The sequence below is a fragment of the Lissotriton vulgaris genome, chromosome 4_1 (genome assembly GCF_964263255.1).
Source record: "Lissotriton vulgaris chromosome 4_1, aLisVul1.2, whole genome shotgun sequence".
NCBI classification, from domain to species: Eukaryota; Metazoa; Chordata; class Amphibia; order Caudata; family Salamandridae; genus Lissotriton; species Lissotriton vulgaris.
In genome coordinates, this window is record NC_141691.1 from 1,989,442,393 (window position 1) to 1,989,466,433 (window position 24,041).

The 24,041-nt window shown below is 47.1% G+C and overlaps 1 protein-coding gene across 2 annotated transcripts in view; it reads left to right on the plus strand.

Moving 5' to 3' along the window:
- LOC147724807 (ubiquitin carboxyl-terminal hydrolase CYLD-like) overlaps positions 1 to 24,041 on the plus strand; it is a 481,074-nt gene that overhangs the window by 246,701 nt on the left and 210,332 nt on the right. Inside the window, exons 5-6 of one of the 2 annotated variants that reach the window (XM_086966313.1) lie at positions 3,461 to 3,502; positions 17,312 to 17,353. The exons of the other annotated variant lie outside the window; for it this stretch is intronic. Coding sequence (XP_086822439.1) covers positions 3,461 to 3,502; positions 17,312 to 17,353 — 84 coding nt within the window. The remainder of the gene's footprint in view (positions 1 to 3,460; positions 3,503 to 17,311; positions 17,354 to 24,041) is intronic. 2 annotated transcript variants of the gene reach the window in all.

A 24,041-nucleotide genomic window follows, 5' to 3' on the forward strand; every position in this document is an offset into this window, starting at 1 on the left:
CCCACTCCAGCAAGGATAGCCAGCATGCAAACTCTTCTCACAAAGTTTCAGCCACAGCACTCCCTTCCAGCACAAGTGTTCATGCAGCTCGTAGGAATGATGGCCTCTTGCATTTTCATAATCCCCATGCAAGACTTCAAATGCGTCCTCTACAAGAGTGCTTAGCACGTCAATGTAACCAGACTCAAGGTCAATTAACAGACCTAGTGTTGGTTGACTGTCGGACTCATCGCTCTCTGCAGTAGTGGAACACCAAAAACCTTTCCAAAGTGCGACCGTTCCTAGAGCCAATTCCCCAAATAGTCTTGACTGCGAAGGCATCGCTCTAAGGCTGGGGAGCCCACCTACAGCAACACATAATGCAAGGCAGGTGGACACCACAACAAAAGTTACTCCATATCAATCACCTGGAGTTACTAGCTATATTCCTAGCACTGAAAGCTTTCCAAAAACAAGTATCAAACAAAACTGTGTTAGTCCGCACGGACAACATGATAGCCATGTATTACATACAGAAACAGGGCGGAACACACTCCCTGCAACTTTCTCAACTAGCTCAGGACATATGGCGATGGACTATACCTCAAAACATATTCCTTCTAGCCCAATATGTTCCAGGAATACAAAATACCATAGCAGATCTGTTAAGTCGTCAGACACAACAGACCCACGAGTGGAAACTTCATACGCAAGTTCTTCAACCCTTCTTTCAGAAGTGGGGACAACCTCAGATAGACCTCTTTGCCACTCACGAAAATGCCAAATGCCCAAGCTTCGCCGCTAGATATCCACACCCACTGTCCAAAGGCAATGCGATATGGATGAACTGGTCTAACAGATTTGCGTACGCTTTTCCACCTCTACCACTCATGCCACTAGTAGTACGCAAACTACAGCAGCATTCTCTGACTCTCATCCTAGTTGCTCCAAAGTGGGCCAGACAGCCGTGGTACACCACACTGCTACAACTGTCTGTGGTACCGCACCAAAAATTATACCTGTCTCCACACCTTTTAACACAGAACCATGATGAGATCAGGCACCCGGACCCAGCTCAGCTCAACCTAGCGATTTGGCTCCTGAGGTGTTAGAATTTGGATATCTGAACCTTCCTCCAGACTGCATGAATGTCATAAAAGAAGCTAGACGCCCAACCACTAGAGCATGTTATGCAGCCAAGTGGAAACGCTTTGTAATATATTGTCACAACAATATTAATCCCTTAGACATGTCTATTCAACACATCGTAGGATACTTACTGCACCTCCAAAGATGTAATTATTATTATTATTATTGGGACATTTATAAAGCGCTGCGCTTACGCACACCGGCGTGTCCGCGCGCTGACACTTGTAACTTAGCCTACACGTCTATTAGACTGCATCTTGCTGCAATAGCAACATATCTGCAAAACAGACAGCATCTATCTCTGTTCAGAGTGCCTGCTTTTAAAGCCTTTATGGAAGGTCTTAAGAGAATAATTCCTCCCAGAGTGCCACCTTCACCTGTGTGGAATTTAAACATTGTTCTCACACGGCTAATGGGGCCTCCCTTCGAACCATTGCATAAATGTGAACTACAATTTTTAACATGGAAGGTTGCGTTCCTAGTAGCTATTACTTCTCTGCGAAGAGTTAGTGAACTACAAGCGCTAACCATTCAAGAACCCTTTTTGCAAATGCATCATAATAAGTTTGTTCTACGCACTAATCCAAAATTCCTACCCAAAGTCATTTCTCCCTTCCACCTCAATCAATCTGTGGAACTGCCCGTTTTCTTCTCACAGCCACAGACAGTAGCAGAAAGAGCTCTTCATACCCTAGATGTCAAAAAAGCATTGCTATACTATATCGAGAGAACACAACCCTTTCATAAGACAAAACAACTTTTTGTGTCTTTCTCACCACCACACAAAGGTAATCCCATTTCAATATCTGGGATAGCTAGATGGATTGCCAAATGCATACAGATTTGTTACCACAAAACTAAACGTATGTTATCTGTTCCTCCTAAAGCCCACTCTACAAAGAAAATAGGGGCTTCAATGGCGTTTTTTTGAGGAAACATTCCCCTAGATGACATCTGCAGAGCAGCTACATGGTCTACATCCCACACATTCACAAAACACTATTGTGTAGATGTGCAAACCAAACAACAAGCTAATGTGGGCCAGGCAGTTCTCAAAACATTATTTAAAACTACTGCAACAGATAGGGGTGGTCGCCGTTAAGAGTGGGTACTGCTATACAATCTATGCACAGTGTGTAATCTGCAGCTCATATGCTTCGAACGGAAAATGCTACTTACCAGTATGCATCTGTTCTTGGCATGTAGAGCTGCAGAGTTGCACACGCCCACCCGCCTCCCCGCCTCCCCTTGACTGTTCAAGTAATATCTTAATTAGATACAGATTACATGGACATCCTTCCTTTTCTTGCAAAGCTCCATCATTTGCCTAATGGCGAATAATTATCTGAGGATGGAGCCGATGCCCATGAGGAATGTGGTCTAAAGGAGGAGTCACCTAGCTCGTGACTTCCAAAGAACTTTTCAGGACAACAACAAACTGCAAACATCCGGGCCCAACTCTTGGTGGCGATCTGTGCTGTTCAAGTAGATGTTTGAATCTAAACACCGATAGTGGACATCTGGTGTAATAAGATGTACTCATTATATAAAGGCCGCAACTGTTTGTTAATTAGATATTGCATAGGCCCCCAGATGGTAACGGGAAGTAGCATACAGTGTTTTACGATCACGAGCCATCTGCATATACGACTCAACAGTTATTACATATTATTTTTTTTGATTATCCGGAACTTAATAGTAGTAAGATAACTATTTTCATGATGTCATTTTGTATATGCAGACATGCTATTTTTGCAAATATCTATTTGTTATCTAATTAAAAAACGAAAAAATACCAATAAAGATATTTAAAAAAAAAATGGTATGCTGGCACCACATCTTCATGTGCTAAAGCTGAGACAGTGACCATAGTCTATTGTGAGTCAATGAGAGCAGGCTTGGTGGGCCTCTCCAGGTCACTGGACAAGCCCAGAACCTTACACATGTCAACAGACAGGCCTGCTGGGCCTCTGCACACATGCTAGAGTAGCATGAATCTGGGACCAAAATCAGGCTACAACTAAATTGGCGTTCGGTTCTGTGTGCTAGTTATGGAATCTACTCTCTAATATTTTGGGAGTCGTTAATTCTATTGACTAAGTGTTCAGTAGTGGTTCAGTCGTGTTGGTGTATGTCCAACGTTTTAGTTTCACGTAGTTTACTCTACTGGAAGACGAGGGGTAATTGAACAGAGTATGGGTAAGGTCCTTGCAATGAAAATAGGCTATTGAGTGACTCCATAAATTGCAGCTTTTGGAACTAAAACTAGAGTGTTGAAAGGTTGCCCATGAATATTTTGACTGACATATTTTATCTTCTATCGTATTTACAGATTTATCTGCCATAATGCAAGAGCCTTCACAGGAATTGTATGGTAAGATTTTAACTGAACGATATAACTGATATAAGTGAAGAGTTGTGTCACTAAAATGAGTACCATGAAACCATATTTCTTCTCATGGTAAAATTGCAGCTAATATTAGCCTGTAATGTTGATGACTGAGGATACTTTTTTGTAGTAAAGTCTTCATGAAGACAAATTTGATGTTTTATGTTTAGCCTGCACTTTGGATGAAAGGTTTATTCCTACATTCAATTTCAATTTTTCAAGTGTCATTTGATCATATTTGTCCATTAAGTTTGTATACGACATTACACAAATAAAAAAAAATGTAGCCTCCCAAAGATGGACTGCAATCACAGTTGTGTGTTGCGCGGTTTGTAACTTTAAACTTGGATATGGTGATGTGATTGATGCAATGTGATACAAAGAGCATAACCATGCTTTAAGAATTATTAATGCCAAAAACAGAAGAGGTATTCTCAGGAGGCTGTTAAATCATCCTCTTTAGTTACTCTGGATCCTATTACAAAAAAAATAACTTGCTGTGTGAAATGAAAGAAAAAATTCTTCTCAAAATTGTGATGTTGTTGAAGTACCACACTTACCACTCTGTTTCAGCAATGATGTTCATCAACAATTCTGGAACCCAAAGTTTGTGAAAACTATATTTTCTATCTGTCAGGAGCAGAATTAATTTATTAATGTATTTGTTTATTTTTTTTGCAATTCACCCATTTAGTAAATGGTTTAATTGAGCTGTCTTTCATATGACTAACCATTCAAAAAAGGCTATACTCTACTATCTGGACTCATCCTTGCTAAAGTCGTAGTAGATGAACAGAGGCCCAGGACATGTTCAGTTGGTTTGCTACAATGTTATGTTATGTTAACCCCTTCGCTGCGGGGCAAATTCCCCTGCGGTGCTAGAAGGGGCGTGGCTGGGCGTGGCGCTGCCATACTGAGGACGGCTCCCGGCCGTCATGAGTCACAAAAGGCGTGTGCTCATGACGGCCGGGAGCCGTCTGAACTCCGCCCACTAATTAATTCTCCCGCACAGGCGGGAATTAACCGCGCGAGGGCAGAGCGTCAACATTCGGATGGCTCCCGGCCGTCATGAGCACATGACTACCGTGACTCATGACGGCCTGGAGCCGTCATGCGCACACAAGGTGTTAAGGAATTTGTAAAACGTATGGCTGCCTGAAGGCTTCCCAGTGCTAAAGAGTACTGTTTAGAAAGCTCTATCTATATGGCGTCTACAGGGGAAACAGCAGAGTTTTGAGATGTTTTCCAAAGACGGTTTTGTTGGGTAGGATTCTTATTTTATATGGGAGGGCATTCAACATCTTTGGTACCAGATGGGCAAATGATCTGCCCCCACCTAACTCTTTTGGCTCTAGATGTCCTTAGAAGCTGTTGCTGGGCTGATCTTAGATGCCTGGTCGATATATACCTGGACATCATTTGTCTCATTTTTATCGGACCTTTTTTGTTGACAGCCCTATATGCCAGGCAAGGGGACTTAAACGTTATTCTTGTTTCAATAGGGAGCTAGTGTAGATGTTTCAGTGCTTCTTTAATCAAAGTGTGTTTGGGGATTTCTAGAAGGATTCTTGCTGCCGCATTTTGTACTACCTGTATTTGCCTCGTCACATATTTAGGCGCTCCCACGTAAAGTGAGTTGCCGTAATCCAAGCGCGATATTATAAGACTGAATGACTGTTTTTTCAGATGTTCCGGGATCACTTCAATAATCTTCCTTAGTATTTTAAGCAGAGAAAAACATATTCCTGACAGTTTCCTGGCTTGGCAATCCATCGTGAGTGAGTTCTCCGTCCAAACCCCCAGGTTTTTTTTATAACTGGTTCGGAGATAGGTGGGTTTCCCATGCAATGGGGCCACTGTGTCAGGGGTGCCTGGATAGTAGGTTTTCCTAGTAACATAATCTCTGTTTTTTCACCATTTAACTTCAGATGGCTAATAGCCAACCAATTTACCTCTCTCTCCAGACAGTGACTCAGTCTCCCTAACAGATAACGCAAACCAGAAGCTGTCAGCTGTGTGTCGTCACCATATGACACCACTGAGATACCATCTTCCTGTGCTATATTAGCCAGCTGTCGTACATAAGTATTAAATAGGGTAGGACTAAGGGAAGATCCCTTTGGGACACCACATGTAATTGGGAGATGATCTGAAAAACAGTCCCCTTCCATCACTTGGAAGGGCCTGTCTTACAAAAAAAGAAGCCAACCAGTCCATGGCAAGGCCATGAACTCTTATTTCCCTTAGTCTCCCCATTAAAGTGGTATGATCTACGGTGTCAAATGCTGCACTGAGGTCTAACAAAAGGCTGGCAGCAGAGCCACCCTCATCCAATAGTGCCTTTAACTCCTCTGTGACCACCAACAGTGCTGATTCTGCTCGAAAACCCATCTGAGTGGGATGCAATATGTCATTAGTTTCCAGGAAGTTAGTCAAAGTAATGTTTACATGATTCTCTAAAAGTTTGCTGATGAATGGCAAAAGTGAGATAGAACGTCGTTTTATAAAGACAGTAGGGTCCATGTTGTTTTTTTGTTCTAAAGGCTGGTTTTGGGACCGTAGCTGTTTCTAATGATAGAATAAGCATTTCTGTTATGAAGGGTAAAATGGTCTCCAGTGCTTTAGCTAAAATCTGGGGAGGGGCTGGATTAAAAGGTGATCCAGATTTAGTAGCTCTAATTAGATTGCGAACATCTTCCTCAAGTTTGGGGAAATGAGCTAATTTTGGGGAGGATATGGGTCTTTTTACCGCTGTGCCTATATCAGAATCCAAGTCCCTATCCTTCGGGAATTGATCGTCTATTTCTATTACTTTTTTATGGAAAAAAGTAGCTATGTCATTACACCTTTCGACTGAGACCGGGAAGGTTTTCTAATTTAATGGGGGTTAGTTAGCGTTTTAACCACTCGAAATAATTCCCTTGAGGAATTAGCTGATTGAAAGATTTTTTCTTCATAGAATTTAACTTGAACACTCTTCATATCTTTGATAGACACTAATTAGCAGCTTGTATCTGGATTTTAAAGCTGGATCATAATTCTTTCGCCATAGTCTCTCCAGTTTCTTACATTGTTTTTTCAATTCTGAAAGCTGTTCATTGTACCATGGTGCTCTTCTAGGGCATGCTTTATTATTAATACTTCTCATGACTAGGCCTTATCGGTGATGCATAGAACTTTGAGTTTCATGTGCCACCTGGTGGCCTTTGCAGGTCTGTCATTACACATATTGCTGATTAATGATGGTGGCTGCATGTTTTGTGAAGCTCTGGGGATACTGTAGCCGTGTCAGCATGTGGTGTGGGAGCCACAGATAAACCCAGGAAAGTTGTCTAGTTCAGACAATATAATTGATTCTGCTTAGATTATGGTAATGCTGGCAGGACCTGCATCTGTATGGAAAGTTGCCACTTACCTTGTCACCAGTGGTACCATTTGGGCTTGAAAGACATATCTTTACCAATCTGGATACCCAGGGATCCCGCTGCACACCTTCTTGCCTCATTATCCGGTGTCCAACACCACATGTAATCTTTGATCAGCCATGGCAAGAGGTTTTATTGCACCATTGTGGAGTGTGAGACCATTACAATCAGCACAAAATGTACTTTGACGAATAAAAGATAGTGAACCTAGGTCTTCCTTGTGCCTTAATGGTAGTGCAATTTATTGTCCTTGCTTTAACACCCTGGTGGGATTTATAGTACTTCATACAACAGTGATCTTTGCATCTTGAACAGAATGTGCCAATATCAGGATATTGATTTTAGAGCTAATTCCAAAGTACACTGTTACTGTCTGCAAATTGCACTTTAGAAAGAGCTACAAACAGGAGGATCACAAGTAGGCTGGGCATTTATTCCCAGATACAAATCTTTCCTCTTCATATAGTTTGGCATTTCAGTGTATGAGGAATGTGTGTTCTTTCAGTTCCTTGTGTTAGGGAATACAGTACTCACTAAAGTTTCTGTTGGAAAATTATGTCAATTTAGAACCTTCCTGAGTTTTTATTTTTGAGGATCGCCTTGTGATCCCTGTTTTACATTGTAAGTCATGAGACTGTGACCCTTCCCTGTTTTTGGTCTTTTTTGTGCTCTGCAAGTGGTCATCAGACACCTTCTCTGGGATAACTCAAAGACCTTGGTGACTGGCTCAGTTCTTAAAGTCAATTTTTTCTATGGTCTGGTGATAAAACTCTCCAAATATGTTGACTTAGTACTACCTGTGGCATCTGCATTTAGCTATTAATGATTCTTCAGGCTGTCCTCCAGTTAGTCGGTGTCCCCGCCATCTCAGTCAATGAAGGGGCACCCTATGTTTAAAGAGAGGGACCACAAAAATGTAAATATTAACTTGTCCTAAGCCCTCTGTCAGTATCCTTAAGTGTACTAGAAGAATGTGCTGCTGTGATTTCATAGTTACACTGCCTGCGCTGTGAAGACATAACTTTTTCAGTGTCTCTTACACTTTTCATGAAGATGGTCAGCCTATTTAGTTGCTGACTGGCTGAATAGCTTATTTCTAATACTAATTTTGCAGTGTATCTTCAAATCCGTTTTCTTGTGTTATTTGTAGGTAATGATAAATTCAAATTTTGAACCTTTATTTCTGGTATCACTTCAATTTTTTAGAAATATAGTTGCTATATTTTAAATATGGATAGTGTATATTTCTGGGATTCTATGGCAGGACCGAAGGCTTCGGATTATGCCTTCTTCCTTCGCTTTATTCTTACACAGCAGCAAGAAACAACACAAAAACAACTACATTTCCCATGAACACTTGGGAAAACGAAAGCCTTATCAGGAGTCCTTAGTCAGTGTCCGCACTCTGACCAGCTCCCACCATGCACTGCTGCTGTTTCCTCTTCCTCTTTCTTCGCTGCTCCGCAGCAAGGTAAGTGTTTTTTTCTCTCTCTCCTGGGTTTTGGGGGTTGTTGTGGTAGCGTTTTTGTCTGGAAGTTAAGTGCTAGTCTCTTGCTTTTTGCAGATTCCCCCTGGTAATCATGGGATGCTTTCAGCGCTCCTAACACGATTTTAGAGCCCAGTTGTAGCGCGGTGTGGTCCTCCCACCGCTAGAAGGCGAGCACTCCTTTCTGTGGTCAGCACGAGTGAGAGACGCTTTTTCAAAGCGTTTTTCGCGCGTTGCCACAGACAGCTTGTCCTGCCTCCTGCCACCCGGTCTGACACCCTGTGGGGATGTTTTTCTCCCATTATTCTCACCCTGAACATCCTGGTGGGTCTGTATCTTGTACATTTCAACACCCTGCGGGGTCGCAATAAGCACCTGTTTGCTGGTGCGGTGGGGCGCTTTTACGGGTGGTGCCCTGTGATAGAGAGGGCTGCAGCGTCCCCAGGGCTAGTCCCTTAAATTGTATGCCTTCGTGCCACCCACATTTGCCTGGGCTCCCGCCCAGCTTCAATTTGGTGCCCGTGAGGGTCCTTTATTAATTTTCTGTTGCCACAGCTTTTGTATACCTGCAGAGCCTAACTTACCTCATGATGCAGGGGGAGCAAGGCCAGTATCCAGAAAAGGACCCTCTGAATTACGTCCCTTGGGATGATGACTTTTACCAGGCGGTGGATGACACTATTTACAAGGCCGTGGATCTGGCCATGATACCCCTAGAACAGCGTCTTGCGGCACGGTTGGATGAGGCCTTTGCCAAGCTGGCGGCCCTTATTCCCGCGCAGGCCCTGGTCCCGGCCCCTGCGCCTTCTCCCTCTCCCCCAATAAGAAGCCTTGCACAGAGGGGGTAGACTCTGAGGCTTTCGCAAGGGTTAAAAGCGCATTTTTGGCGCACAAGGTGCCCCACCCGACCCTTTGCCCCCGGCGGAGGTTTTCCCTCCAACACCTCGGACTATGTCCCCGGAGCCACAGGATGATGGGGATTCCCCAGACACGGATGAAGAAGCCTGCTCTTCTAGGTCATGACTTCCGTCCCAGGCTTCCACCTCGGCGGGTCCTTCTGACATGTTAGACCTGGACGATATAGTCCACCCTCGGTCTTCGGACTGGGTGCCTGGGGATAAAGTGGCCCAGTATGTGGCGAGCCGTCTGTGCAAGCCAGTGGATATGGACGCCCGCAGCAGTCTTAGGGCGGAGTGTCCTCGCCCCACCTTACAAGGGAAGGTGGCGATGACTCCTGATATTGACCAAAAGATGGCCACATTATTAGCAAAGTTTGTGAGGGACCCTAGGAAGGGTATAGATTGGTCCTGGCGTAACTGCCAGAACAAGCTGTTGGATGCAGTGGGGCCTATGACCAAAATTTTGGACATGGCCGAGGAAGCCAAGGTCTCTGGGGATCTTATATCCCTGGAGGTCCTTTCCAATTGGGCGCAGCGGGCCATTGTGGAGAAGTGTGGCTCACTGGTTAGAGCAGGCAGACCCTGAAGCAGAGGTCAGACCTGGGACCAGGGTTCAATTCCCGACGCGGCAGGGTCTTGAGCTCAAATGTCCATGGACTCGATAATTCTCGCTTCGGTGCCTGACCTAATCATGGGTTCACACTCTGCAACTCTCGGCATTAAGCTTGCTTAATCTCCGCAACGGCCCCCCCGCGGCGGGATGCCTGGCTTTCACCTTGGGGATGCCCTGTAGGGGCTATCTCACAGGCAAAAGCCAGGACGGGTTCCCAAGGCAAGCGCGGAGATACCCCTTCGGGGGTCGATTCAGGCGCTATATAAGAAATATAATAATAATAATAATAATAATTGTGTTTCTTGGCAATGCCAATTGCACCCTTTCAACGGACAGGAGGAGGTCGCTCCTTTTTAAGATCAACCCTAAGCTGGGTGACCTCGCCTCTTCCGAGGCTGGTGCGGTGGCGCAATGGGGCCTGTTCGGGGACCCTTTCGTCAAAGAGTTAGGCAAGTTTGTAGCCACATTTACCTCTCTGGACAGGGTTCAGTCCAATATTAAAAAGTTTTTTGCCACACGGGTTTTTGAGAGGGCCGGACGTGGCAGGGGCCGCTCGTTCGGTCGTGGCAACAGCTCCGATTGGGGGCAAGGCTCCGGCCGCAGACAGATTCAAGACAACGCCCGCTTCAATAATTTCTATCCAGCAAGAGGACAAAAGTTCCATGGCTGTGGGGGCCAGAGAGGCCAGCAGCAGGGTGCTGGAAGAGGTGAGTGTGCTACACTCAGCAGCTTTGCGGGTAGGGCAGCAGTTCTTTCCAGCTTGGGTTTCCCTTACAAGCGATGCTTGGGTGCTGCAAACGGTCCAGGGTTTCCAGCTGGAGTTTCATGGTTTCCGTATCAGCTACACCGTCCCCGCCCCATTACTTTCTCGCAGCGAAATGCAGACTTGGTGCGCAAAGAGGTTTCTGCCCTCCTCCAAAAATGGGCGGTTTGTTGTGCTCGCAAGCACCCTAGGGGTTTCCTCAGCAATCTCTTCTTGGTCGACAAGGTCGTCGGGGGCCGGCGTCTGGTCATCAACTTGAAGGAATTCAATGAGTGGCTGGTGTACCGCCATTTCAAAATGGAGGGTATACACCTCCTGAGGGATGTGTTGCGTCCGTCCCATTGGATGGTCAGGCTCGACTTAAAAGACGCTTACTTGGTGGTACCAATTTTCCCTCCTCATCGACGTTTCCTCCAGTTCAGGGGGGGCGGACAGGTTTACGAATTCACCGCGCTTCCTTTTGGGTTCTCCTCAGCACCGTGGTGCTTCACAAAGGTGCTTCGGCCGGCGGTAAAGGCCTTGCATGCACGTGTTATGAGAATGATCATTTACCTAGACGATATGCTGTTCATGGACCAGTGTCCCGAGCGGCTATCGTCCCTGTTGCAAGTTGCAGTCGATCTCCTTCAGGGACTGGGTTTCGTTATCAACGAGAAGAAGTCTCTTTTGGTTCCCGTCCCGTGTGCAACCTTTTTGGGGTTCAACATAGACTCAGTGTCTTCCACTCTGAGTCTCCCCGCCAAGAAAATGGCGAAGATCAGAAATGAGCTGCGCCAGACTCTGGCGAAGCTGCACATTTTCCTCCTCCAGTTGATGCGTTTGGAAGGTCTTCTATCATCCTCAATTCAGGCCATATTCCCAGGTCCTCTTCATTATCGGGCCATGCAACATCTGAAGGAGCACCACCTCAGGAAGGGCCTGACCTACTCAACTGATCCCGTTGTCGGAGGAAGTGAGAGACGAAATGCAGTGGTGGCTGACGCACATGGAGGCCTGGAATGGCCTTCCGATTTTTGGTTCAACCTCGGACATAGTTATTGAATCAGACGCCAGTCGTTCCGGCTGGGGAGCCAGGTACGGGGATTTTTCCACAGGTGGCGCCTGGTCCACACACGAGCAGTCGTTACACAACAACTGCTTGAAGTTGCTAGCAGGGTCCTTTGCGGTTCAGTGCTGGTCAAAGGACAGAGTACAGTTGTGTCCTCCTCGGGATAAACAACGTCTCGGTGGTCAGTTATATCAACCATCTGGGGGGGGGGGGGGTACCAGAACCAAGATGCTAGCGGACTTCGCGAGGGACTTCTGGCACTTTTGCCTGGACCATCAGGTGTCGGTCACTGCGGAATACTTGCCGGGTTGGCAGAACGAGGTGGCCGTTTGGCACTCCCGGCACCTTTTGGATGCCAGTGTGTGGAAGCTGGACCCTCAAGTGTTCTCCATGTTGGCGTAGGGTCCCTTCTCAGTGGATCTGTTTGCGTTGTGCCTGGATCATCAACTCCTGAGGTTTTTCAGTTGGCGCCCGGGTCCGTTGGCGGAAGCGACGGACGCTTTCCTCCAGGATTGGTCAGGGGAGCAGGGGTATGCGTTTCCCCCATTTTCAATGATAACGCGAGTATCAGCCTTGCTCCGTCGTCAGTTGGCAGAGGTGGTGTTGATCACGCCATGGTGGAGGTCTCAAGTTTGGTTTCCGGTTCTACTGGAACTTTCTTGGGATTTTCCAACCCTCCTCCCCCACTCTCCTCACATTCTGCTCAATCTGGACAGGGTTCCCCACCGGGTTTTCCAGGAGGGATCGCTGAGGCTGATGGCCTGGAGGATCTCCGGCATCGCTAGACGCTCCCAGGCCTTTCGGGAAAGGCTGAGGACTTGCTCTCCAAGGCATTGGCAGATGGCACGACCAGGAGATACTGGTCAGCCTGGCATAGATGGCGTCGTTGGTGTGTGCAGTTTTGATCCCGTGGGGCCAGATGTAGTCCACGTGCTTAATTTTCTGGCCAGTTTGGCGGAGGATGGTCTAGACTTCCGGTCAATCAACACTTTCCGTTCAGCAATCTCGGCTGGTCATGTTCTTGTGCAGGGTTCCCCGATTGGGGAGCACCCCTTGGTGTGCAGACTTCTGAGAGGGATACACCTCTCATTGTCCCCTGAACCTTGCTATTCCGTCCTTTGGGACGTAAACAGGGTTTTTAACTTGTTTCTGTCTTGGCAGCCGAATAGGTTTCTTTCCCGTAAGGAAGTCACTGCTAAATTGGCAATGCTGTTGTTCCTGGTTTCCTGCAGGCGGGTCTCGGACGTACAAACCCTAGACATTTCTGCCAGAGTTTTTTCCCCAGATGGGGTGTCCTTCACGGTGAGTAGGCGGACTAAGTCCAACACAAGGGTTATTTCGTACCCGGCTTTTCCAGATTCCCCTAAACTGTGTGTAGTACAGTGCCTCCGTGCTTATGAGGATATGACTGATGATACCTGCCCTCTGGGCGAAAGACAGCTTCTCATTGCCCTACGTAAAACGTACAAGGCTGTTTCATTCCCAACAATCGCCAGATGGGTGCGTTGGGTGATGCAGGAGGCGGGGATTGATACCAAGCAATTTGGTGCTCATTCAGCGAGAGGTGCAATGGCCTCTAAAGCTTTCGCCCTAGGGGCCAGATTGGAGGATCTGATGCGAGCGGCCGATTGGTCCTCAGATTCCACTTTTAAGAGGTTTTATTTCAAACCAGTGTTGGAGGTGGCACGGCTAGTGGTCGACAAGCTTTGAACTGGCATAATCCGAATCCTCTGGTACTGCCATAGAATAAAAATGTCCCTAGCCTTCGTGTTGGTAAGTTTAAATTCTATTAAAGACTCGGAGGCGAGGATTATCCACCCCAATGACTACCAAGAAGTGGACCCTCCCCGTAAGGAATGTAAGTAAATCATTCATGGATTTTTCTGCTTGTTTATGGCTGTTGATGCTTTGCACTGTTTTCTCTCTATGTGACATTTTGTGCTGGTTGAGGTTCTGTCTCTGCAGTTTTTGCAGGAAGTGACTGTCCCAAACAGGATGCGCGAGAATGCTGGAACATGGGCTTCGAGCGAAGAAAGAGGAAGAGGAAACAGCAGCAGTGCATGATGGGAGCTGGTCAGAGTGCGGACACTGACGAAGGACTCCTGATAAGGCTTTCGTTTTCCCAAGTGTTCATGGGAAATGTAGTTGTTTTTGTGTTGTTTCTTGCTGCTGTGTAAGAATAAAGCAAAGGAAGAAGGCATAATCCTCGCCTCCGAGTCCTTAATAGAATTGAATCTTACCAGCACGAAGGCTAGGCAAATTTTCATTCCTCACAATATGAATATCCCCAGGTGCCAGTATGGATCCCAAAATCTAAAAAGGTTGTGCTCTTGTGAACTGGTAGGTGGCCTAATGCGACTTCAATCGACTCATTGCAGAGACTCGTATAGCCTTTACCCAAGTGGGCTGACTTCAGTTCCTTTCTGCACCTTCAGACGCAGATCTAGAGCTCCGCTCCTCCTTTTTTCGCTCTATGAAGAGATTCACCTGCTGATTTTGTTTCAGTGTGCAAGGGACACAAAAACAGGATTTAAATCTAATTGGGACTGTTGAAAACAGTCGTCATTGACAGGTGCCCACGAGTTGTGCCTCTGTGCTTTCGTTCGATGTACAACTCCAAGACCTGTAATGACTGTGCCCAGATTAACCCAGAAGCCGTCAGAGGATGTAGAGTGAAGCTCTATGTAAAAAGCACTCGGAAATACCTCCTGGTCCCACTCATGATCGAAGTCAAGAGCGTGGGCCCTCTCTCTCTCTTCCACAGTCGTTGTCGCAGCAGATCTTCTTTTCGGTTAAAATCACCAGGTAAATCGAGGAAGAAACCCAAGAAGTCCAAACTGGACTCGCCCCTTGCTGCCACACTGGTTCTCCAGAGAAGGTAGAAGGGCATTACCTGGCCAATAAATCTCACTCCCCTACCTCTAAAGAGCCAAGTTCATTTTTGATCACCATGTATCCCGAGTCCCTTGATCCATTGCGGACATCACAACAGGTCAAAGCATTTCAAGAGGTCATACTACACATCTTGGACACACCTCCAGCTCTCTCCGCTACTGGTTGGGCCAGCAGGCTCACTCCCCTCTTTTCCCCCCAGTGACATCTGTGCCCCTAGAACCTGCTTTTGGTTCCATGCCACCATCCGTGCTGACTGCGAGTCTGGCCTGAAATCTGCGCCGGCCCGTTGATTGTCAGTGCCAATACCAACTTCCCTGATGCCAGAAAATCCGCCGAAACACTCTATATAGTATCGGACTCTGGACCGGCTTCACCACAACCAAGGCCACAGCCTTATCTTAATATGGCACAACTGGTACTGAAATCCATCAGTCTCAGACAGGATTCCACAGTTAGGCATGAACACTACATCAGCTTTTTGGCTCGGATCCTGACCAGAGCCAACCATATGAAGCCAACAAAGGTGGGGATGAATAAGAGTTTGCCTCACCCTATTATGAAGTCAATTGGAACATGGACGCACAGGATGCCGGTGTTCTAGCCACCTCAATGGTACTCTGTTGGTTTCCCTTACTGAACCAGTCACTGGGATTCAGAAGGCTGCTAATGTCCTAGACCTTCACCACCCTACATTTGTTTTCACCTACTACAGAGGTGAAAACAAATGTCCTGTAGCCTGGCAAAGCTCCAGCAAAACCTCTTTTTCCTTTCAATGAAGACCTCACTGTCACAGTATTTTACATTATGGCTGTACCATGCTATGGCCTGTCAGCCATCCAACTGGTCGTCTTCTGCCATATACCTGATCTATGTGACCCGGATTTCTTAATTCATAATCCCACCACTGAATGCTTGGTGGGGCAGGCACCAGCAGGGTGAACCCGAACTCCTTCCCAACCAGTCCTTCTGAGATGGAATCAAAATGTGTGGATATGTTCAGGAAGCACATTCTCTTCTTGGCTGCCTTGCCTTAATGTCAGACAATGCAAACTATTTACTTGTTCATTACACCCCTGCCCTTTAGGACATGGTTGCTGAGTGTTTACCTGTGATCCTACTTGCTTTTATAGCCTCAACTATTCAGGACAGCCAGAATAATGGCTAAATTAGTCACCTACCTGGTACTAGACAGGTGACCTTAATGAACATACCTTTTGACTGTGCCCTCCTGTTTGGTGAAAAGGCCGACTCGTCCCTAGAAAGTGTGAATGAAAGCCAGCCAGCAGCGCACTCTTTCGGCCTTTCATCTCCAGTATGGCAATTCCAGCATTATTTCGCCCTTTTATGGGTTATGCCAGGGGCTTGGCCCACCGACCACATAGGTCCCCCCACCTTGCACAACAGGTCTCCCAAATCTTTTGGTGTGGGGGCTTTTCACAGACAGCAACCTTGCCATCATGGGCAACATATGTCCCAGTCCTCCACCCCTGTGGCAGTCATTTTAAATCCCCTTTAGTGTACCCTTAATGGCACACACCCATTTGGTAGGAGGGAAGATCAGCCGCTTCCTGCAGGTGTGGCAACACTTTACCTCTCACAAATGAGTCCTGCAGATTGTCCAGTAATACTGTGCCCTGATCATCCTTTCTGACCTAGGGCACCTACCACCTTCACCTGTCTGTCTTACAACTGGAAAGGCAGGCTCTTTTGGCCGAAGGAGCCATAGAGAGGGTACCGGCCTCCGAAGTGGGAACTGCGTGTTATTCCCGCTACTTCCTTGTGCCGAAGAAAGATGCAGGAAGATAGTGAAAGAGACTATTCTAGGATAGGGTGGAGCCCTATCCTAGAATAGTCTCTCTCACTATCTTCCTGCACAAAGAAAAATTCTAGATGCTCCCCCTGGCCCAAGTTCTGTCTGTCCTGAGACCAAAGTCCGGATATTAACATGTTGGCTTTGGACCAGCTGACTCTTACATTCACATTCCCGTTCTGCAGGTCCAAAGGTGCTATTTGCAGTTGAAGGTGGGCTATGAGCACTTTCAGTTTGACGTGCTCCCTTTAGGCTTCACCGGTGACCCATGGATGTTCACTAAGGTAATGGCGGTGGTTGCTGCCCATCTACGGGGCCTGACCCACTAATCGTCCGCTACTTGATGACTGGCAGTTGAAGGCATGCTCGCTACAGTCAGTCACGGACCACATCCAGATGACGGATAACCTTTTTCCACTCTTGGTGGGCCTCTCCAGGTCATTGAACAAGCCTAAGACCTTACTCATGTCAAAAGACAGGCCTGGGGCTCGGCATACCCACTATAGAAGCATGATTCTGGGTCAAAATCAGGATACATCTATATTGATGTTAGGTTCTGTTCTCTAGTTTTTGAATCCACTGTCTAATATTTTGCGGGTCCATAATCCTATTGACTAAGTGTTCAATGGAGGTTCAATCGGGTCAGTGTATGGGCAACAGTTTAGCTTCACGTGGTTAACTCCACTGGAAGATAAGGGGTAATTGAACAGAGCAGAGGTAAGGTCCTTGCACTGAAAATAGGATATTGAATGACTCCATAAATTGCAGATTTAAGTGCTAAAACTAGAGTTAGAGTTGAAATTTTGCCTATGAATATTTTGACTGACATGTTTTATCGACTTTCCTATTTTACAGATGTATCTGCCATAAAGCAAGAGTCTACACAGGAAATGTATGGTAAGATTTTAGCTGAAAGTTATAACTCTTTTCAGAGTACCATGAAACCATATTTCTTCTCATGGTGAACTTGTAGCTAATATTAGCCTGTAATGTCGATGGTTGGGAAAGAGGCTCTTGATATTAGCATACAAGTACTTTTAATATGTAAGCATTATTGCTTTTTAGTGATCTCACAAAACTCCATAGTTACAGCTCCACGGTCTATCGTTACCTTTTAAAGTCCTCTGCTAATTGCACATTTCCTCCTGGGCTTCCCCGTCCGTCACGGCTCTGCCGATTGAACAGAAGGAGTTCAGGACGCTGAAAGCAGTGACAAAGCAATTCCGCGACGGCCGCCAACCTTTGGACGGCAGCGGTCTTGTTTGCCTGCATAAATTGAAAGCCTGGTGGGGAGCACAGTGGACGTGCACAGCATGCATGCCACCGGCGTGCCAAAAGCAAGCCTGTTAGCGTCCGTTCGTGCCAGACCATCACCAGGAACCCTACATCTCCTTTACCAGGTATTTCCCCTTCACCCACATACATACCACTACAGTAACAAAGACCTACTCAACCTTAGAACCTATTACTCCCAATGTTTTCCCCCCCCCCCCCCCCCGCCCACCCTCCCCCCCCCCCCATCTTTCAATTCCGCTGGAAGGTCCATTTGCCTGTCTGAAGTGCAGGTTCACATGCTCCCCACTAAACATACAAAAGCAATGGATAAGGAGCAACATAACCAGGTGCTCAAATCCTCTACGAAATCCCTCCACTCCGGGATCCTCTAATAAATCATTGAATCTTTGATCAATGCTCAAATGTATCTACTTCAATGCCAGGTCGATTTCCAAGTACTCGGTGGAAATTTGGGACCTTCTCACCTCAACACAACCAGACCTGCATACAATGCTTAGCATCTCAATAGCATTCCATGAGAACTACAAATTAATTAGGCAAGATAGGGAACTGAAATTAGGAGGAGGAGTAGCCATAGCCTTCAAGGACACCTTGAGAGTGAAAATACTCAACTCCTTACTCACTAACTGGGTGGAACTAATCCTATTTAAATTCTTCCCCCATATGGCAACCCCTGGAATGTTGCTCTCGTCTACCGCCCTCCAGGACAAAAAAAGGATTATGCCCCAAATCTAACAGAGTGTTTGACGCCTTACGTTCTCTCCTTCCTAATTGGCGACTTTAACTACTACATCAATACAATCACAGACCCCGATGTTCCTATTCTGCTATCAAACCTCAAAATGTTAAACTTACATCTCACAAAAACGTGTTCCACCCAGTCTGCCGGACATATGCTGGACCTCATTTTTTCAACTACTAAGCTATCACAAATTGACACCCCACTACCAATAACAGGGACAGATTACATTCAGGTCTTGATCACGACATCCCCAGGCCAACAATATAACCATCACAAGACCCTGGAAACAAATTACTCTTGATGCATTTCAAGCAGTTTTTCCTATCACCAACCTTTATAACTCACATGACATAAACGCAGCTCTCACACAGTTCAGTGACTAACTTACTTATCCCTTTGACACCGTATCTCCCTTTAAATCTTAGCCAAGGAAAAATCCAGGCACAATGCATCCTGGTACACGGCTGAACTAAAAACTGACAAGTCTTGCGGTAAAAGACTCAAGCGCAATTGGAGAAGGTAAAAACCGACCACAGGTAAACAATTATACAAAGATGCCTTAAGTGCTTACCATGCAGAAATAAAGGGGCATTGCAAACCACATTTTGTTCAAAAAATTAATTTGGCAGGAACTCCTCCAAGGAACTATTTAAAATCATAACGACCTTTGCAAAACCACAGGCATGCTCCATCGGTATCCCTGCCTTGCAATCATTTTGTCATAAACTGGCTCCTTACTTTCAAACTAAGATTGACACTATTTATAACCGTTTCCATGTTAGAACCGGTCCACCAATCACAGTATCTCATCACCCCAACTCCGTATGACTTGACCATTTCGATCCTATCTCACCAACACAGATGCGCGACTTATTAACCAAAATTAAAACAGGTCCCTCGTTGACCTCTGTCCCCCAAAAAATGTTACCTTCTGGCACCTCTACTTGCCCCAATCATTACCGTAGTATGCAATAAATCTCTAAGCCTAGCCTCAGTTCCCAGTCAATGGAAGGCAGCCCAGGTTACAACCATCTTAAAGAAATCGAATGCTGATCCAAATGAGCATGCAAACTACCGTCCAATAGCTCTCCTCCCCTTGTTGGGAAAGATATTGGAGACGCATGTTAACAAACAGCTCACTACTTACTTGGAGAGCAACAGCCTACTTGACATCTCCCAGTCATGCTTTAGACCATCCCATAGCACTGAGACTACGCTAGTCACAGTAGTTCACTCCATCAGAGTAGCCCTGGATGATCGACAGCCTGTCATGCTGATTCTGCTGGATGGGAGACATTGTTTACAACAAATGAGCTACAACGCATTCCATTACAACGTTTTCATTACAACGACCCCATCGCAAGCCATTACAAGCCATTACAACACAAGTCATTACAACAACTTAAAATCCAACACCTTCCCTACTGTTGCACAGACTGGAGTTAGAATAGTGAATTCTACTATTCCAACATCCAGCGCCCCCTACAGCAAGTTGTTGTAACGACTTGCATTGTAATGGTTTGTGATGTAACAACGCTGTTGTAGTAGCCCATTTGTTGTAACATCCTATATACCTGCTGGATATATATATTTTTTTGTAAATCTTTTTATTGTTATAAAAAACGAAAAAACAATAAGAGCGTATCAAGTGTAATGCAGTCCAAAACATACAAGGAATCAAACAATTGAAAGGTCGCAATATCGGCAGCCGTTGAAGCAGGACATTGAGACTCTAACACACATTTGACGAATCAAGATTATAAAACCAGCTGAGTTAGCCTATATCAATGCGTGCTGCCCACAGGCCCCTCCACCCACAAAATCAGGATATCCATGATCATTGCGCCCCTCGATACTAAAATCGTGAACAGGATAAAGGACAGACACTTGTATGCAAATATGGACAAATCAAAATAATAGAGCTCGCATTGGCACCTTAATACTGAAAACAGAGTCAGGATATCCAGTAAATAATGAAAGAAAATAAAATTTTAAAAACGCAACACGCGCAACCCCCCACCCCCCACCCTGCACCCCTGCATGTAGCTTACGCCTGACCCCAACTAGCAGTGTGCCTGTCGCCCCATCTAATCTTCAAATACTAAAAGAAGTAAGTGGAGGAGGGCCATTCGTACAGGCTCCCGGCCTCTCCCCCGCTAGTTCTAAGCCTCCCCCTATTACAGATATATTATCATTTTTTCCCAGACCTCTCGGAGGATCGGATTCGATTCACACGAAGGCCGATATTGAGCGCCATTTCGCGCGTTTCGTTCACGGTCTATCTTTGGGCCCTTCGGGATAGACCCAGTAGAATCAGAAGCAAAGACACACGTTCCAACCCCTCTGCATGCAAGGATATTGCGGAGCTGTCTTCAGGATATGTCGCAGTTTAGACGGTACCAAGCCGTTTTATATTCCCGGCTCCGACAACCAATTATTTAGCTCGCATCCGCAGTGTCATTGAGGTGCCCCACTTCGGAGCTAATCCATACGGATATTTGATGTTGAAATCGGACAAAATTTACTTCCATTCCGGTGGACCGGCTCCTCCTGAACTCTTATGGCCGATGTTGTTCCACTAGAAGCCGGCTGCATTCTTACTCGAGGCCCCGGCTTCAATGCTGATGTAGGCCGTAAACTTCAAGGCGTCGTTTCTCCGTTCTCGAAACAGGTTGTAACTTTCGGGGTCACTCAGTGTAGCGTTATTTCGTTTAGTCTACCCGGGAAAGTTGCATAGGCACAGGATAACTGGCAGGATCTTGTAGCAGGATGAGAAGGTCTGCCGAGCCGGGAGCCTAAGTGGCCATCTTGGTCGCCAGCTTGGCTCCTACCCCCACCTGCTGGATATATAAGCCACATTCGATACCATCTCACCTTAAATCTCACACTAAATCCTGGTGCAGCATCTGCAGCAGATAGACATCCAGGGGAGAGCATTGGGCTGGTTTGTAGATTTTCTCAACAACAGAGTTCAGACAATCTCCATGGGGACATTCCACTCCAGAACCATATCACTGAACAAAGGTGTCTCTCAAGGCTCTCCTCTAAGCGCTACACTTTTCAATATCTACATAACCACTCTGGCCCAACTTATGTGTTCTCTCCACAAAGGAGGTCAACGCCATCTCGTTCTCCTGCTTCAACACCCTCTGCATGCTCTGCAAGATCTAAAGGTGGATCCCCACCGAAACCGGAACGGTCACCCAGGCCCTCGTCAGCAGCAGGCTGGACTACGGAAACGCCCTCTACATAGGAGCCTCGGCCCAACTCCTGAAACGACTACAACACGTTCAGAACGCCTCTGCACGCCTGATCCGCGACTTCCCTCACCGCAGCTACATCACACTCCACCTGAGAGACCTGCACTGGCTCCCCGTCAACAAGAGGATCACCTTCAATCTCCTAACCCACGCACAAAAGGCACACCGTACGAGCCTACCTAAACAGACCACTCAGCTTCTACACACCCAACTGCCAGCTCCGCTCCGCCGACCTCGCCCTCGTCACAGTCCCCCGCATTCGAAGAGCGACCTTCGGCGACAGATCGGTCTCTCTCCTCGCCGCCAAGACCTGCACGGTGCTGGTGTAGTGCAGGTCCGGAAGCAGGTGAACTTGCAGGAGTGGCAGCAGAAGGGTCCGTGGGTGCGTCTCGGGGTGGTTCGATAGCAGCCCGGGATTCGGCCGGCGTTGAGTGCGTAGAGTTCGGTGGCGTCGTAGGTCCGGCGGGTGGGCTGGTGTCTGCCGGAGACAGGGGTCCTGGCGCTGGGCGCAGGCCAGGCGCGGACAGTCGCAGACGGGCTTGCCTTAGGCGCGCCTTCGGCGCGCCCGCTGCGCGGCCTCCATATGAGTGGGAGAGGGAGGGAGGAGCAGCTGGGAGGTGGGAGCGGGGCGGCCAATAGGGTGCGAGGGGGCGGAGCTACGGGACGTGGCGGCCAATAGGGTGCGAGGGGGCGGAGCTACGGGACACGGCGGCGGGAAACGGGCAGCAAGGGGGAGACGTGGGGAATGACAAAAGAAAGAAAGGGACACAATCTGGGCACCAAAGGAAAGGGGAACAATCAAGGCAGCAACATACACAGGTACAGTGGGGGAGAATCACTCACTCGTGGGTACAGAAGAGAAGGAGGGCACAGTCAATCTTAACGCAGGCAGACACAATGCAGCAGCGGTCAGTGGTCACACAGGGGGCTGCGTGGCGGTGAGGGGAGCGACCTGCCTGGTAAACACCTTGCCTTCAGGAAGCAGCTCCTGACCTGGCTGTTCGAGCAGTAGCGGACCCCCCCCTAGCGCCTTGAGACCCTCCGGGTGAGTAGTGCGCTATATAAATGCTTTGATTGATTGATTGATTGTTTTCAGCACTTCCGTTTGGACCCTTCGTTTGGCCAGGGTGTTGGCACAGTCGTCGATCCATTGCCAGAGGGAGACAAATTTAATGTTTAGCCTTCACTTTGGGTGGAAAGTTTATTCCTGCATTGGGTTAAAAATGTTCATTGTTATTTGATCATATTTTTCCATTACATTTCTGTAATGTACAACATTGCTCCTGGATCTCTCGGCCGCGTTTGATACAGTGGATCATGCTAGGATGATCCAACGTCTGGCAGACATCGGCCTACAATATCAGGCACTCGGCTGGATGCAGTCCTATTTGTCTAACCGAACGCAGAGGGTCACTCTAGGCACTTGTGACTCAAAGCGTAAGCCGCTGCAATGCGGGGTCCCGCAAGGATCTGCCCTTAGCCCCCTTTTGTTTAACGTTTATCTTGCCCCTCTTTTTTCTCTCATTGCCAACTGGGGAGTCACCGCAATTTCTTACGCTGATGACACCCAGTTGGTTTTTCCCTACTCGGAGGTTACAGATGTGGCTTTTGCAAACTTTAAGGGGTGCCTTCAGGATGTGGCTTCCTGGTTGAATACTAATAAGCTGAAACTGAATCCGGGAAAAACGGAAGTGATCTTCTTTGGTAAAGGCAGTCACCCTCCAGCTGAGCTCTGGTGGCCGACTGAGATGGGTACTCCACCTTCCCCCTCTCGGGGGGCAAAAAATCTGGGGGTCAAGTGGGACGAAAATCTCTCCTTTGTGCCCCAGATCCATCAGGTCACAGGCTGCTGCCTGAGCAAAAAGAGGAACCTCCGTCCAGTCCTGAAACTTTTGCCTGAGTCTTGCCGGAAAACCGTGATCCATGCCACCATCACTTCGAGATTGGATTATGCTAATGGCCTGTATAGCGGTCTCCCGAAATACTTGGTTCAAAGGGTGCAAACGGTGCAAAATGCGGCAGCCAGGCTACTTAAGCATATTCCTTTTAAAGAGCACATCTCCCCCCATCTTCGGGCCTTACACTGGCTCCCGATCGCCAGTAGAATAAAATTTAAAATCCTTACTCTGGCCTATAGGTCCCTCTACGGCACCTGTCCCAATTATTTGAGAGCCCGTCTGCCTAGATATACACAGTCCCGCTCCCTTCGCTCAAATGATCAGGTGCTACTGAGTGTGCCACGAGTCAAAAGGGCTAGACTGGGCGGCCGGACCTTTTCAGCCAACGT